Consider the following 15,172-nt stretch of genomic DNA (forward strand, 5'->3'; position numbering starts at 1 on the left):
TGAACTGATTTCCACCAGACCAAACAAAGCAACAAAGTTCCATACCGCTGTCAAGGAGCATTTGGTGAGAAAATTGTAGCATCTGTACGTTGTTTTCATCCACTCAAACTGAAATACTTCTTTTAGGTAATATAACCAGTATCTGTACGTTGTTTTTGTCCACTTCAACAACCACTACTACAAAATGGTATAAAGATCACGGTCCAAAAACTAAAAAGATCTCACTTTTTGTAAAAGCGTAATAAAATGTTATAGACTATAGTTTTAATCTCAGTAATAAGAAACTGAGATGGAAAGATTTTTTAATCTCAGTAATCTAAAAAGTGAGATTGTAACTTGAAGAATACAACTCATTCTCAAAAAACTGAGATTATATATGAAAGAATATATCTCGTTTCAAAAAAAACTGACATGAAAAGATTTTTTGATCTCATTAATCTAAAAGTGAGATTGTAACTTAAAGAATAGATCTCGTTTTTGAAAAATTGAGATTGTATATGAAAGAATATATCTCATTTCGGAAAAACTGAGATAAAAAGAACCTTTAATCTCAATCATCTAGAAACTGAGATCATAAGTTAGAGAATACATCACATTTTTTTTAGACTTGAGATGAAAGCTCTTATATAGGAAAAGTTGAAAGTTGCTTACCCATTAATCGACTTCGCGCGCAATACCCCTAAATAAATGTCACTCTCAATCATTCTACAAAAAAATATTTCGTCAAAAAATGGGATACTTTCGGCGATGAAAATATATTTTGTCACCAAATGGGTACCTTTGGTGACAAAATTTATGAAAGTTGCGTTTCGTCGCCAAATGTATTTCGAGTATAACTCTATACTCAAAACTCCATTAATTGAGATAATTCAAATTGGGTTTGAACAATAACGCAAAGGGCTACAACTTTCATGTTTATTAAAATTTCTAATTTTAATATTTAAAGGTTCAAAATGATGTTCGAAATATATTTTAATGTTAAACGCATATGTTATATATTAAATATTTCAATTATATATTGAAAAGTATGTATGGTGCAGTTGGTTGAAGTTTCTATGCAAAACTCAAGAGACTTAGATTCAAAACCCAACAGGATAAATAAAGTGGGATTTTTTTCCTTAGGAAAACGCCACTTTTAATCTCAATTTTTTCAAAAACTGAGATTATTAATCTCTAAACAACCACCGTTTTATAATGAAACTGAGATGTTAAGCTATTAAAGGTCACGGTTTTGTCATTTTTAATTATAGTTTTTATGTTTTTAGTCACAGTTTTAATGAGTTTTAATCACGGTTTTTATCATGTGGTTAAAAGATAAGGACTTTTAGTTACACCTTCATAGACCACGGTTTTGAATGCGAGATTAAAAGTGAAAGATCACACTAAATGACCGAGGTCTTTATCTATTTTTGTAGTAGTGAACCTTATTGAATTCATCACATCGGACATCATTTTATTGATGACAGCATAAATAGCACAATCCAATTGGCATAAACTACCATGAGAGAAATAAATGACAGAATGACTCTTTCATATCCCTTTGGTATTTAGTGATTGTACGCTACATACCGTGCAAAAGAAGCAAACCAGTAGGCATATAAAAGAAGCAAACCATTCGCAAGATCTAGATAAGTAGGTCTATACTCCAAAGCATGGAAAAATCTTATGACTGATAAAAACAACATTTAATTTCTAACCAATAATATCTATGAATTTTTTTGTTACTTATAAATGAACAATGAATGGGTTCAATGAAATAAACATCTACATCCTAATCCGCCACACATTTCTGTGGTCCGAAAACACAGCGTCCTCTTGTACCCTATAAGTTTAGGATCGGTCTGTTCATCAACAGAATCGGTCTGTTCGTCGTATATTGGTTCAGGACCGGTCTCTCCATGCCACAAGCCACAGCCGGCCGTTCTAGCTATTCGTTTGTCGCTGCCACGTGCCTAAAGGAGTATTAGATACTTCATGTTTGGTAGGATTGGGTCTTCAAAAGGATGCGTTGTACCCCGTCAACCGATTGTTGTATTCAAATGGTTAAAGTGACCTCTCGCAAGATTTGAAGTCCAATCCCATGTCTACTCTTGCCTATCAAATGTGCCTTAAGGGAGAGAACAAGAAGGGATAAGGTCTTAGTAAACAGCAATTCCCTGGTAGTGATTGCTGTGATTACTGACTCAGTTGATGGCAAATGTTTAGTCTGACTTGCGTTGGAGGAGTGAAGTTCCTCTGCCATTTATTGCATTGTTTTGTTCAAATTTGGGTGGGAATTTAGTTAAGTAGCATGTTGGTGCTCATGCATTTCTTGATACATGTGTTTGGCTTGTATGTTATTTGGAAAGGGAAAGAAAGAAACACTCTAACATGGATGATTTGCGAAGCACTTAGGTAATTCACCCTGTTACAACTCGGTGAACTATACTTCTGCTAGTTAAGAAGATGAAGTGTGAGGGTTTTCAGGATTAACTTGATGTGCTTCAAAGACAAACCTATTCTGACATAGTGCAAGAGGAGCATAAAGTGGAATTTTTTTGGGATCTCTGGTTCATGGAGATTGTGCCTACACTTTTAACATCTTCTGTTCTTTAGGTTGCAAAAAAAAGCTCAAAATCCTTCTCTATTTGCATGTTGATTAAGTGGCGCTGATCTTGCAACTCTTGTGCATGTGCTTTAATACCTCTTGCAAGTAGATTTTCCACTTTTAGAAAATTACCGATTGAAGCACAGGTGAAACTGCCTTAATGTGAGATGGTTTTTTGGTTGAGACCAAGAGATAGTATAATGTGCTGGTTGATCATTGGATTGCCTGTTCAGCATTTATCCGCCTGTGATCAGTTGTCTAGGGCTTGTAGTTTGCACATCAGAATTTTTGTTTTAGTTAGTCTAGTTCTGAATTGACTCCACTGCCAGTTGGAAAGAAATGAATGGAGGTTCTATCTAGGTCCGTGCTGTTCGATACTGTTCTTTCATGATGCAGAAATGTGTATAATGGATGTACAAGGCTTATTTCAAGCTTATAACTTTACAACTTGTTTCCTAACTTTACTAACAGTACAAGCAGTCAAGCACTATTGAAGCATGAAAATTTTCGTCACCAGAAAAGGTAATACCCCAGTAAGTTATGTTTTTGAAGGCGTATTACACCGAATAATTCACCTTCGTCCCAAACCCAAATTAGTAAACTTAGCTAGCTACCTAATTCTATACAAAAGCTTTTCACATATGTGATGAAGAAGAAGACAACATATCATCAATCTAAATCGGGGGAGTGGAGTTTTTGAAGGGAAAGAACTCAAGAAGTAAATAGTCTGTCATAATGCTCTAGAAAAGTCTATATGTGATTGATTGGAAAATGATAGATTATGTCTGATAGAAATTCGCTCACACTTCCACATATACCTTGCCTTCTAATAATTACGATGTGTATCTTTTGCGCCTCTGATTTCTGTACCTTGTTCCAGAAGAATATTCATCCCAGGTAACGTAATTGAAAACGTGCACACATACTCAACAAATCCGCCAAAGGCAGGATTTGCATTGTTAGTTAATCATTGTTGAAACAACATTCGAAATTGTATGCATAGAGAGTGGGATATATTTTGATTAGGGCCGATAAGGCTCATGTACGCCAAAGAGCTTCTTCTGTTTCCCCGTTTCGTGTCCTCTTTGTTTTTTGTTGTATATCTCATCCCTAATTAAAAAACAATGTACGTCTTCCCTAAATTGGTTTTTTGTCCAAATGCTTGTTTTTGCAGGTGGATGCTCGGTGCCAAGGAACGAGCCTTGATCATGTATCTAAGTTTGATGTTTTAATAAAGCTTTCGCTGCACCGGAGCGTGTTGCTTTTGGCTTGTTGAAGATTATATTTGAACTAGTGATGAACTTTGGAGTATTGATTTCATGAACATAAATTACATTGTCGCTAAATTTGTTAGCTTAAAAATGTATCGAAGCTAATTTCTCTTCCATATTCTCATTTGTTAATTGGCCACTTTGATTGAGTTGCAATTTTCACCTCTGAGTAGTGCAATGCATTGTCTTTTAATTATCAGGCCAAAGGGCTCCGCATAAATTCTTGTTCAGCTAAATGTATGGAATATGATTTACACTACTATGAAGTTTTGGGTAGGCTAAACATTTTCTAAACAACTTCAACAAACGCTCATTTTGGTAACGCGTTCAGTTTTTGATTTTGTGTTTAAAAAATCAGGAAACAAGTTTCCAATTATATTGCTAAGAAGTACAAATAACCAGCATCTGTACGTTGTTTTCGTCCACCCAACAACCTTATTCCATTCATCACATCGCCACCGGACATCATTTTATCAACGACAGGATAAATAGCGAAATCTAATTTGCACAAACTACCATGAGAGAAATAAATGACAGAGTGACTCCTTCATATCCCTTTGGTACTTAGCGATTGTGTGCTACGTACGTACAGCGCAAAAGAACAGGCAAATAGAACAGCAAACCAATAGGCAAATTAAAGAAGCAGACCATTAGGAAAATAGAAGCAGTTCTATACTCCAAAGCATAGAACAATCGTAACTGATAAGAACATTCCATATCTACGATTCTGTTTTCGATCGATTCCTTATAAATGAATGACTAATGGGCTCGATCGATCAATGACCTACTAGTAAACTAACATCTACTGCTCATATTTCTTTTGTTTTTCATTGCCCTCCAACAACAAACAACGGGCCTTTTACTCTCTTGCTCTTGCTCTTACAAGCTCCATTCCTCGCTCAACGCATCAAAATCAAGACTGAAACTTGGTAGCTGCTCCAAGTACTCCAATATAGGAACTAGTTCTTCAGTATCCGCATCAACGTCAAAAAGCATCTGCGAATAATTTCCTTGCTCCTTCGCTTCCGAAAATTCTTCAAAGAAAGGTGTTGGCATTGTCGGGCCGGGAAGCCAAGAATCAAGACCGATACTACTTGGTAGTTGCTCTGACTTCAATATAGAAACTAGTTCCTCATGAAGATCCGCATCCGACATGGAAGAAAGCATTTGTGAATAATTTCCTTGCTTCTCCGCTTCCGAAAGTTCTTCCGAGAAAGGTGTTTGGGCAAGCCCAGATAGGGCTTGAGGGTCCAACGCATCAAAATCAAGATCTGCATCCATGTCAAAAAGCATTTGCGAATAATTTTCTTGCTTCCTCGCTTCTGAAAGTTCTTCCGAGGAAGGTGTTTGGACAAGCCCAGATAGGGCTTGAGGGTCTAACGCATCGAAATCAAGATCCGCATCTATGTCAAAAAGCATTTGCGAATAATTTTCTTGCTCCTCCGCTTCTGAAAATTCTTCCGAGAAAGGTGTTGGGGGAAGCCAAGATAGGGTTCGGGGGTCTGACGTATCAAAATCAAGACAGATACTTGCTAGCTGCTCCGACTCCAGCATAGGACGTAGTTGTTCAAGATCCGCATCCACGTCGGAAAGCATCTGTGAATAATGTCCTTCCTTCTCCGCTTCCAAAAGTTCTTGCGAGTAAGGAACTATATTTTCTGTTTCTAGTGCTTCCCCCTTCTGTTCTTGCTCAAACACCTCCTTCCTCGCACGCTTTGCGGGCCTCGGGACCACAACATTCTTTACTTTCTTCGAAGATTTCTTGTTGTCTTTTGAGTTATATATTTTCTTTATCCTACAAAGAACATATTCTGATCCTTTAGGCGATTGCTTATTCCTAGTCGAAGTAGTACCATTACCGCCATACAAAGAGAACTCGTGCATGATCCAACGGCCTCCTTCCCCGCTCTCGTCCATCGCTCCCGATCCATTCTTGATCCGAAAACGCAGCATCCTCTTGTACCCTATCACACGACGCTTTTTGTCGAGTATTCGTACAGGACTGGTCTCTCCGTGCCATGAGCCACAACCGGCCATTCTAGCTGTCCGTTTGTCGCTGCCGGTGGCCTTGATCAGCTTCGTGAGAACATAGACGCTGCCTTCTTCCCACGGGTCGTTCTTGGTGAAAATTTGCCACGGGACTTTGTTTCCGGTCCCGTAAATCTCGCGCTCGAAAATGACATCGCAAGGCAGGGCTTTACCCTTGGACTTGCTCTCAAGATAGTCAATAACAAGTTCTTGGTCTGTAGGCCTAAACTTATAACCCACTGGTACGGTCATGTCTTGTTCTCGATCTCTCACCACTCTACTCTCTCTCTCTAATATTTGACAATACTCTCTCTCTCTCTGATCTCACGTTGTTAGTCCAAGTAATGTGATGGGATATGTTGAAAAATGTATGCATTATAATTTGTGAAAATTTATATGCATCTCTATTAATTATTTTGATGATTAATTCAATGATATTTTTATTCGGCAAATACAAAATTATCGAAAAGTCGATTCCCGAATTAAATATTTTCGTGACCTTGAAATATAGCATAAAGTCTCTTGGATTCATGATTTATATTTACAAAGACTTTATTGAGCTCAATACATGCTTTAACGGTTTATTTAGATGAAATTGTGAGCCACAGGTTGACGAACCGGCTGACAAGCCGGCTGTCTGAACAGAAAGCTGTGACAACCGGACGACCACCCGGATGACCACTCTATCAAACGGCTAGTTTCAAACGGCTAGTTTCCAACGGCTAGTTTCCAACGGCTAGTTTCAAACGGCTAGTTTCAAACGGCTAGTTTCCAACGGCTAGTTTCCAACGGCTAGTTTCCAACGGCTAGTTTCAAACGGCTAGTTTCCAACGGCTAGTTTCCAACGGCTAGTTCCAACGGCTAGTTTCCAACGGCTAGGAAGCATATGGATGGCTATATAAGGCATCAAGAACTCATTAATGAGTACATACACAAGCTACAACATTCCATATTATTGCAAGAGCAAATTCTCAAAAGATCAAAGCCAAAAATTCTCATTGTTCTTCCACTTTCATATTATTCTTGAGAGAAAATTTGTACAAGTCGTGAGCGATAATTTTCATACCTTCTTCACATACTTGTATTTCCTAAGTGAGTGTTTGAGTCAAACACTTGAAAGCTTAGAAGACCAAATTCGGGTTGGAATTTGGGTGTTATTGTTTTTGAGAAGTTTTCGGAGAAAATTCTTGCGGTTGTGCTAGCTCCTCGGGAAAGCTAGAGGCATTCGGTTCTTGTAAGCACCCGCAAGACTTACAAGTTGTAATCTTTTAAAGATTAGTCTAACCTTCAAGTAATTGCTTGAGGAGAAGTGGAGTAGGGCCGGACCGTGGACAAATCCGGACCGAACCACTATAAATGGGTTCTATCTCTCTATCTCTCTATTTTGATTGCATACTTATTGTTTGCATATATTGTTAGAGATAAATTTTTATTGGTAATTATTACTAGCAATCCTATTCACCCCCCCTCTAGGTTGCATAATTTGGGTAACAATTGGTATCAGAGCCTCGGCTCTTGTTTGTAGATTTAACCATCTAAGAGTTAAGATCCATGGCAACCACTAGTAATGTTTCTTGTATCGAAGGTCAATCGTCCAATAGACCTCCCTTGTTCACCGGAGAAAATTACTCTCATTGGAAAAATAGAATGATGATCTTTATTCAATCCACGGATTATGATCTATGGAAAATTATCAAAAATGGTCCCATTATTCCTACTAAGAAAGTTGGAGAAGAGACTATGCCTAAACCAGATTATGAGTGGAGTCATTTGGAAAAGGCTTCAATAGAAAAGAACTATAGAGCTATGAACCTTCTTTTTTGTGCTATTACTCCCAATGAATATGATTGTGTTTCCGCATGTGAATCGGCTAAAGAAATATGGGATAAATTAGAAATGTCACATGAAGGAGATAGTCAAGTTAAGGAGTCCAAAATTGATATTCTTGTGCATAGCTATGAGCTCTTCAAAATGAAACCGGATGAATCTATATCTCAAATGTTTGCTAGATTTGCTAGTATTACTAACGGTTTAAAAGCTCTTGGAAAGATTTACAGTCAATCCGAAATGACAAGGAAGGTGCTCCGTTCCATGCCAACCAATTGGGACACTACCACCTCCATCATCCTACAATCCAAAGATTTCTCAACATACACGATGGACAAGCTCATGGGATCTCTCATGACGGAGGAAATGCATCACAACCTCAAGGGTGAAAAAGAGAAGAAAGTTAAGGATCTTGCCTTCAAAAGTACAACAAGCAAATCAAAAAGCAAGGAGGATTCAAGCAACGAAAGTGAGGATGATGAAATGGCGCTCATCACAAAAACGTTCAAGAAACTCCTCAAAAATAGAGCATCTCACAAAGGCAGAGGATTTTCAAGAAAAGATGGAGGCAAAGAAGAAAGTAGCAAAAAGGATCCAATCATTTGCTACGAGTGCAAGAAGCCCGGCCACATCAAAAGTGAATGTCCATATGCCAAAAAATATTCAAAGAAGGACAAAAGGAGAGCTATGATGGCCACATGGGACAATAGTGACGATAGTAGCTCCGATGAGGACGATGAGCAACAAGAGGTCGCTAACTTGTGTTTCATGGCCATCGAAGAAAACGAGGTAGATCTCGACTCATCCTATTCCTTTGATGAATTATTTATTGCCTATAAAGAGTTGAAAGTAGAATTTGAAAAGGTTGTTTCTAAAAACAAATTTCTTAAAAAGGTTGCTAAAGATCTTTCACTAGAAATAGATGATTTAATTGAAGAGAAAGATATTTTGGAGGAAGAAAATGAAAGTTTAAGAACCTCTTTGGAAAAAGAAAAAGAGTATTTGAAGGATACTTCCAAAAACGAATATTTAGAAAAACAAATTGATGATTTAACTAATTCTCTTTCAAAACTCACTAATGGAAAAGAAAGTTTAGACATTCTTCTTGGAAAACAAATGGTTTCTTTTCACAAGGCCGGAATTGGTTATAATCCCACTCAACACAAAAATCTTTTTGAAAAAGATGTTCCTCCTTCTAGCCATTCTAAATTGACATGTCATTATTGTGGTAAAATTGGTCATATTTCTCCTACATGTCCTATGAAAGGATACTCATCTTCTAATGCAAAAAAGGTTTGGGTTCCTAAGAACCGTATCAATGCTAACCTTCAAGGACCCAAGATGATTTGGGTACCAAAAGTCAAGAATTGATGTGCTATTGTAGGTATGCTTCAAAAGTTCTCTCAAGGAAGGAAGTTGGTACCTTGATAGTGGATGTTCAAGACACATGACCGGTGACAAGAGGGCTTTCAATTCTCTTTCGTCTAAAGATGGTGGACATGTCACATTTGGAGACAACAACAAAGGCAAAATCATAGGAATCGGTGATATAGGTAATTCTCCTATTATTGAAGATGTTTTACTTGTTAGTGGTTTAAAACACAATCTTCTTAGCATAAGTCAATTATGTGATAGAGGAAATCGTGTTATCTTTGAAAAATCCAAATGTATCATTGAAAATGTCAAAAGCAACAAGACACTCTTCGTTGGACAAAGATTTGAAAATGTATATGTTTTTAATCTCAATGATTTAAGTAATTGTGATATAAAATGTTTTTCCGCTTTGAGTGAAAATAGTTGGCTTTGGCATAGGCGCCTAGGACATGCAAGTATGGATGCTATTTCAAAACTCTCTAGAAAAAATTTGGTAAAAGGTCTTCCTAAAATCAAATTTGAAAAAGATAGACTCTGTGGTCCTTGCCAACAAGGAAAACAAACCAAGGTTTCTTTTAAGTCCAAAAATGTTGTTTCAACTACTAGACCTTTGCAATTACTTCATATGGATTTGTTTGGACCAACTCGCTCTCCAAGTCTTTGTGGAAACTATTATTGTCTTGTTGTTGTTGATGATTTCTCTAGATATACATGGGTGATGTTCCTAGCTCATAAGAATGAGGCTTATCCTAATTTCACTAAACTTTGTAGAAGAGTTCAAAATGAAAAAGGATTTGTTATTTCTAACATTCGTACGGATCATGGAAAAGAACTTGACAATTCTTTATATGAAAAGTTTTGTGATGAACATGGTATTGGTCATAACTTTTCCGTACCTCGTACTCCTCAACAAAATGGAGTAGTAGAGAGAAAGAATCGTACTTTGGAAGAAATGGCCCGCACTATGCTTTGTGAAAACTCTTTGCCAAAATATTTTTGGGCGGAAGCCGTTAATACCTCATGCTATATTTTGAATCGAGTTTTAATTAGGCCTATCCTCAAGAAAACTCCTTATGAGCTTTGGAATGGTAGAATACCCAACATTAATTACTTTCATGCCTTCGGTTGTAAATGTTATGTATTAAACAATGGAAAAGATGACTTGGGTAAATTTGATTCAAAATCGGATGAAGGCATCTTTATTGGTTACTCTCTTACTAGCAAAGCATATAGAATTTATAATAAGCGCACTAATCTTGTTGAAGAATCTATTCACGTTTCCTTTGATGAATCTAATCCTTGTGCTACTAAGGATGTTGTTGATAATGATGACTTAGAAATTACACATGAGATTCATGACTTGACAATTCAAGAAAAAGTTGATGGTGATACTCAAGTAGAAAGCTCTCAAATCAAAGAAGATGAAGTTATTAATCAACCTCAAGATGTCATGGGAGACAACCAAGATCTTTCCAAGGATTGGAGATTCGTGCAAAACCATCCAAAGGACTTGATTCTTGGAGAAGTTTCGAAAGGGGTAACCACTCGCTCGTCTCATAGAAATTTTTGTGAAAATCAAGCTTTTGTTTCTCAAATTGAGCCTAAAAACTTTCCGGAAGCTCAAGATGATGAAAATTGGATTTTGGCCATGCAAGATGAGTTGAATCAATTTGAAAGGAATAAAGTTTGGGCATTAGTACCTAAGCCTCTTGATCACACTATTATAGGTACTAAATGGGTTTTTCGTAACAAGCTAGATGAATCCGGAAATATTGTTAGGAATAAAGCTAGACTTGTTGCTCAAGGTTATAATCAAGAAGAAGGTATTGATTTTGAAGAAACTTTTGCACCGGTAGCTAGATTAGAGGCTATTCGCATATTACTTGCCTTTGCATCTTTCAAAAATTTCAAGCTTTATCAAATGGATGTGAAAAGTGCATTTTTGAATGGGTTCATAAATGAAGAAGTTTATGTCAAACAACCTCCCGGCTTTGAAGATCATGTATACCCCGATCATGTTTTTAAACTCTCAAAAGCTTTATATGGTTTGAAGCAAGCACCACGTGCATGGTATGATAGACTTAGTTCATTCTTGCTTGACAATGGCTTTACTCGTGGAAAAATTGATACTACTCTTTTCATTAAAGCCAAAGGTAAAGATATGCTCATTATTCAAATATATGTTGATGATATTGTCTTTGGTGCCACTAATGATAATATGTGCAAAGAGTTTGCTAAGTGTATGCAAGGTGAATTTGAAATGAGTATGATGGGGGAGCTTAACTTCTTCCTCGGACTTCAAATCAAGCAAACTAATGAGGGGATCCTAATCAACCAAGCCAAGTATGCGAAAGAACTTATTAAGAAGTTTGGCATGGAAGGATCAAAGCCAACGAGCACACCAATGAGCACATCAACTAAGCTAGACAAAGATGAGAATGGTAAGGCCGTCAATGAAAAGATGTATCGAGGTATGATCGGCTCATTACTTTATCTCACTACAAGTAGACCGGATATAATGTTTAGTGTTTGCATGTGTGCTAGATTTCAATCATGTCCTAAAGAATCGCATTTAAAAGCTATTAAACGTATTTTTAAATATGTTGCCGGTTCTCATGACTTAGGATTGTTTTATCCACGTGGAGTTGCATTTGATTTAATTGGTTATTCGGATGCGGATTTTGGAGGTTTCAAAGTTGATCGTAAAAGTACAAGTGGGACTTGCCAATTTCTAGGGCACTCTCTAGTGTCTTGGCATAGCAAGAAACAAAATTCCGTAGCTCTATCTACCGCCGAGGCGGAATATGTAGCGGCCGGAAGTTGTTGTGCCCAAATATTGTGGATCAAACAACAAATGGAGGATTTCAATTTGCAATATGATCATATTCCTATTAAATGTGATAATACTAGTGCAATTAGCTTAACCAAGAATCCAATTCAACATTCTCGAACAAAACATATTGAGATTAGACATCATTTTATAAGAGATCATGTTCAAAAAGGGGATATTGAACTTAACTTTATTAGTACCGACAAGCAATTGGCGGATATTTTCACAAAACCCCTTGGTGAAGAACAATTTTGTTTCATTCGACGAGAACTCGGCATGTCTAATCATTTATGAAAAAGTTGTGTTCTTGATGTCAAAAGTTTTTTTTTTTTGGATTCAATGTTGAGTTGATTGAATTCGTAAATATCATACTTGATGGAGAGTACAAATGATCTTGATAAAGAAATCACCCTCCAAACATTTTATCATATGTTTCATTTTCCTGTGTTTGGTATGAAGAAAATCAGTTTTATGGTCTTTAATGTTACTCCTCTTAAACGATTTCTGGACTTAACCTGCATTTGTCAGTCGGATGTCCAAGCGGATGTCCAACCGGACAACCGTGAGGTTGAGACTTATTCAAGCTTTTGCGTTGCTAACTCTGATTTATTAAGTCTGTTACACTTAGTTTGTATGAACTTCATGGCTTAGTGCTTAAATTGTCTCTTATATACTTCACCGATATGAATTTCTTGTCTCTAAGCTTGCAGGGATAATCATTCTCGGTAATACCCCTCGCATTCTTTAAAAAGCTCTCTTTTAGGGGGAGCATGTATTAAGGGGACACAACAATAAACACCCGAACACAATTTTCTTCCCCTATTCTTGTTCTTTTCGGCGCCACCCCTATCCTATCTCTATTCGGCGCCACCCCTATCCTATCTCTATTCGGCACCGCCCCTATCCTATCTCTATTCGGCGCCGCATCTCTATCCCTTATCCTCAAACACTTCTCTCATACTCTATAAATTCAACAACACTCTCTCTATCTCTTCATCTATCTATCTTTCCTTCTCTCTCGGCCTAAATCTCTCATCAAGCAATGGCAAACATACCGCAAGGGTTACCGTTTGAGTTTTACGAAAGAGATGCCGAACGAGCAGAGTTCAGGTTGTTTATCCAAACCATTTGGATGCAACTCTTTATCTTCATTCTGCTGTGTGCGTTACTTACCATGAGAATACCACCATGGTTCGGATGGAATGTAAATGTGGATACTCTGTGGTATTGGATTGGCATTATAGCTGCCGTTGTAGCAGCCATTATTCGAGAATACGAAAATCAAGGACGCCAAGCTCTCAATGAACGAAGATAGAGTGCTACAGGGCAAGAGCAGCATGGTGCTGGAACCATGGCCCTATTGTTTTTCTCTTTTTAGTTTTTTTTATGATGTCACAGGGGGAGAAAAAGCCAAGTTTTAATTGATCTATCTTGCCATTTTGGGCAAATTTAAAAAATTGCTTGCTATGATCTGATGATTATTGCTATTACTCGTTGATCATAGATAACTGCTTTGGTGCATGTATTAAGGGGGAGATTGGCATAACTCCTACTTGAATAAAAACTATCATTTTGTGTCATCATCAAAAAGGGGGAGATTGTTGAAAAATGTATGCATTATAATTTGTGAAAATTTATATGCATCTCTATTAATTATTTTGATGATTAATTCAATGATATTTTTATTCGGCAAATACAAAATTATCGAAAAGTCGATTCCCGAATTAAATATTTTCGTGACCTTGAAATATAGCATAAAGTCTCTTGGATTCATGATTTATATTTACAAAGACTTTATTGAGCTCAATACATGCTTTAACGGTTTATTTAGATGAAATTGTGAGCCACAGGTTGACGAACCGGCTGACAAGCCGGCTGTCTGAACAGAAAGCTGTGACAACCGGACGACCACCCGGATGACCACTCTATCAAACGGCTAGTTTCAAACGGCTAGTTTCCAACGGCTAGTTTCCAACGGCTAGTTTCAAACGGCTAGTTCCAACCGGCTAGTTTCCAACGGCTAGTTTCCAACGGCTAGTTTCAAACGGCTAGTTTCCAACGGCTAGTTTCCAACGGCTAGTTCCAACGGCTAGTTTCCAACGGCTAGGAAGCATATGGATGGCTATATAAGGCATCAAGAACTCATTAATGAGTACATACACAAGCTACAACATTCCATATTATTGCAAGAGCAAATTCTCAAAAGATCAAAGCCAAAAATTCTCATTGTTCTTCCACTTTCATATTATTCTTGAGAGAAAATTTGTACAAGTCGTGAGCGATAATTTTCATACCTTCTTCACATACTTGTATTTCCTAAGTGAGTGTTTGAGTCAAACACTTGAAAGCTTAGAAGACCAAATTCGGGTTGGAATTTGGGTGTTATTGTTTTTGAGAAGTTTTCGGAGAAAATTCTTGCGGTTGTGCTAGCTCCTCGGGAAAGCTAGAGGCATTCGGTTCTTGTAAGCACCCGCAAGACTTACAAGTTGTAATCTTTTAAAGATTAGTCTAACCTTCAAGTAATTGCTTGAGGAGAAGTGGAGTAGGGCCGGACCGTGGACAAATCCGGACCGAACCACTATAAACGGGTTCTATCTCTCTATCTCTCTATTTTGATTGCATACTTATTGTTTGCATATATTGTTAGAGATAAATTTTTATTGGTAATTATTACTAGCAATCCTATTCACCCCCCCTCTAGGTTGCATAATTTGGGTAACAGGATATATATAGGACAATAGAAAGTCGGCTATGTATATACTTACTAGAGTAGTAGTGTACTATCTCTGTCCGTAATTACTTGTTCCCTACGAAAATAATTGGAATTTCTCGGAAAAAAAAATTACGTCTGTGTACCATTTTTTGAATTTCTTTGCATCAATATAAAGTGCTTGATTTGTTCTTTAATTTGGTGAAAAAAATTCTAAAAAATTTCCATGAAAGTATTTTATTTTCTGTCCAGAAATTCCGTTGACTTTTTGAGTAGTACAAAGAATGTATTTCTTAATCGAAACAAAAAACGTGACTTTAGGTGTAATTTTTTTTTTATCAGATGACTTTGGGTTAATTAGTTGGAATTAACGGACCAGTCGGTGGTGTTGGGTTAAATTGTGGAGTAATTATACAGTGGTCGCGCAATATCGCAACACCCTAATCTGCCACACGTTTCTGTGGAGTCGATATACATTTGTACTACTGATCCCCACAAACATGTATAGCAGAGCCCCATGTGACGATGTTTCAAGACCGCTAAAT

General features: G+C 37.2%; 2 protein-coding genes across 3 annotated transcripts in view; one reads left to right on the plus strand and one right to left on the minus strand.

Moving 5' to 3' along the window:
• The window catches only part of LOC131306344 (NADH dehydrogenase [ubiquinone] 1 beta subcomplex subunit 3-B-like), a 47,548-nt gene that overhangs the window by 16,922 nt on the left and 15,454 nt on the right, over positions 1 to 15,172 (plus strand). Inside the window, exon 2 of one of the 2 annotated variants that reach the window (XM_058332525.1) lies at positions 3,762 to 3,974. The exons of the other annotated variant lie outside the window; for it this stretch is intronic. The gene's annotated coding sequence lies outside the window, so the exon portion shown is untranslated. Of the gene's footprint in view, positions 1 to 3,761; positions 3,975 to 15,172 lie in introns of those variants that run through there. 2 annotated transcript variants of the gene reach the window in all.
• On the minus strand, positions 4,738 to 6,200 carry LOC131307076 (NAC domain-containing protein 67-like). Its single transcript, XM_058333493.1, has one exon. The coding sequence runs from the start codon at positions 6,136 to 6,138 to the stop codon at positions 4,738 to 4,740; it is 1,401 nt and encodes a 466-aa protein (XP_058189476.1). The 5' UTR covers positions 6,139 to 6,200.

Source organism: Rhododendron vialii, chromosome 11a (genome assembly GCF_030253575.1).
Source record: "Rhododendron vialii isolate Sample 1 chromosome 11a, ASM3025357v1".
NCBI classification, from domain to species: domain Eukaryota; kingdom Viridiplantae; phylum Streptophyta; class Magnoliopsida; order Ericales; family Ericaceae; genus Rhododendron; species Rhododendron vialii.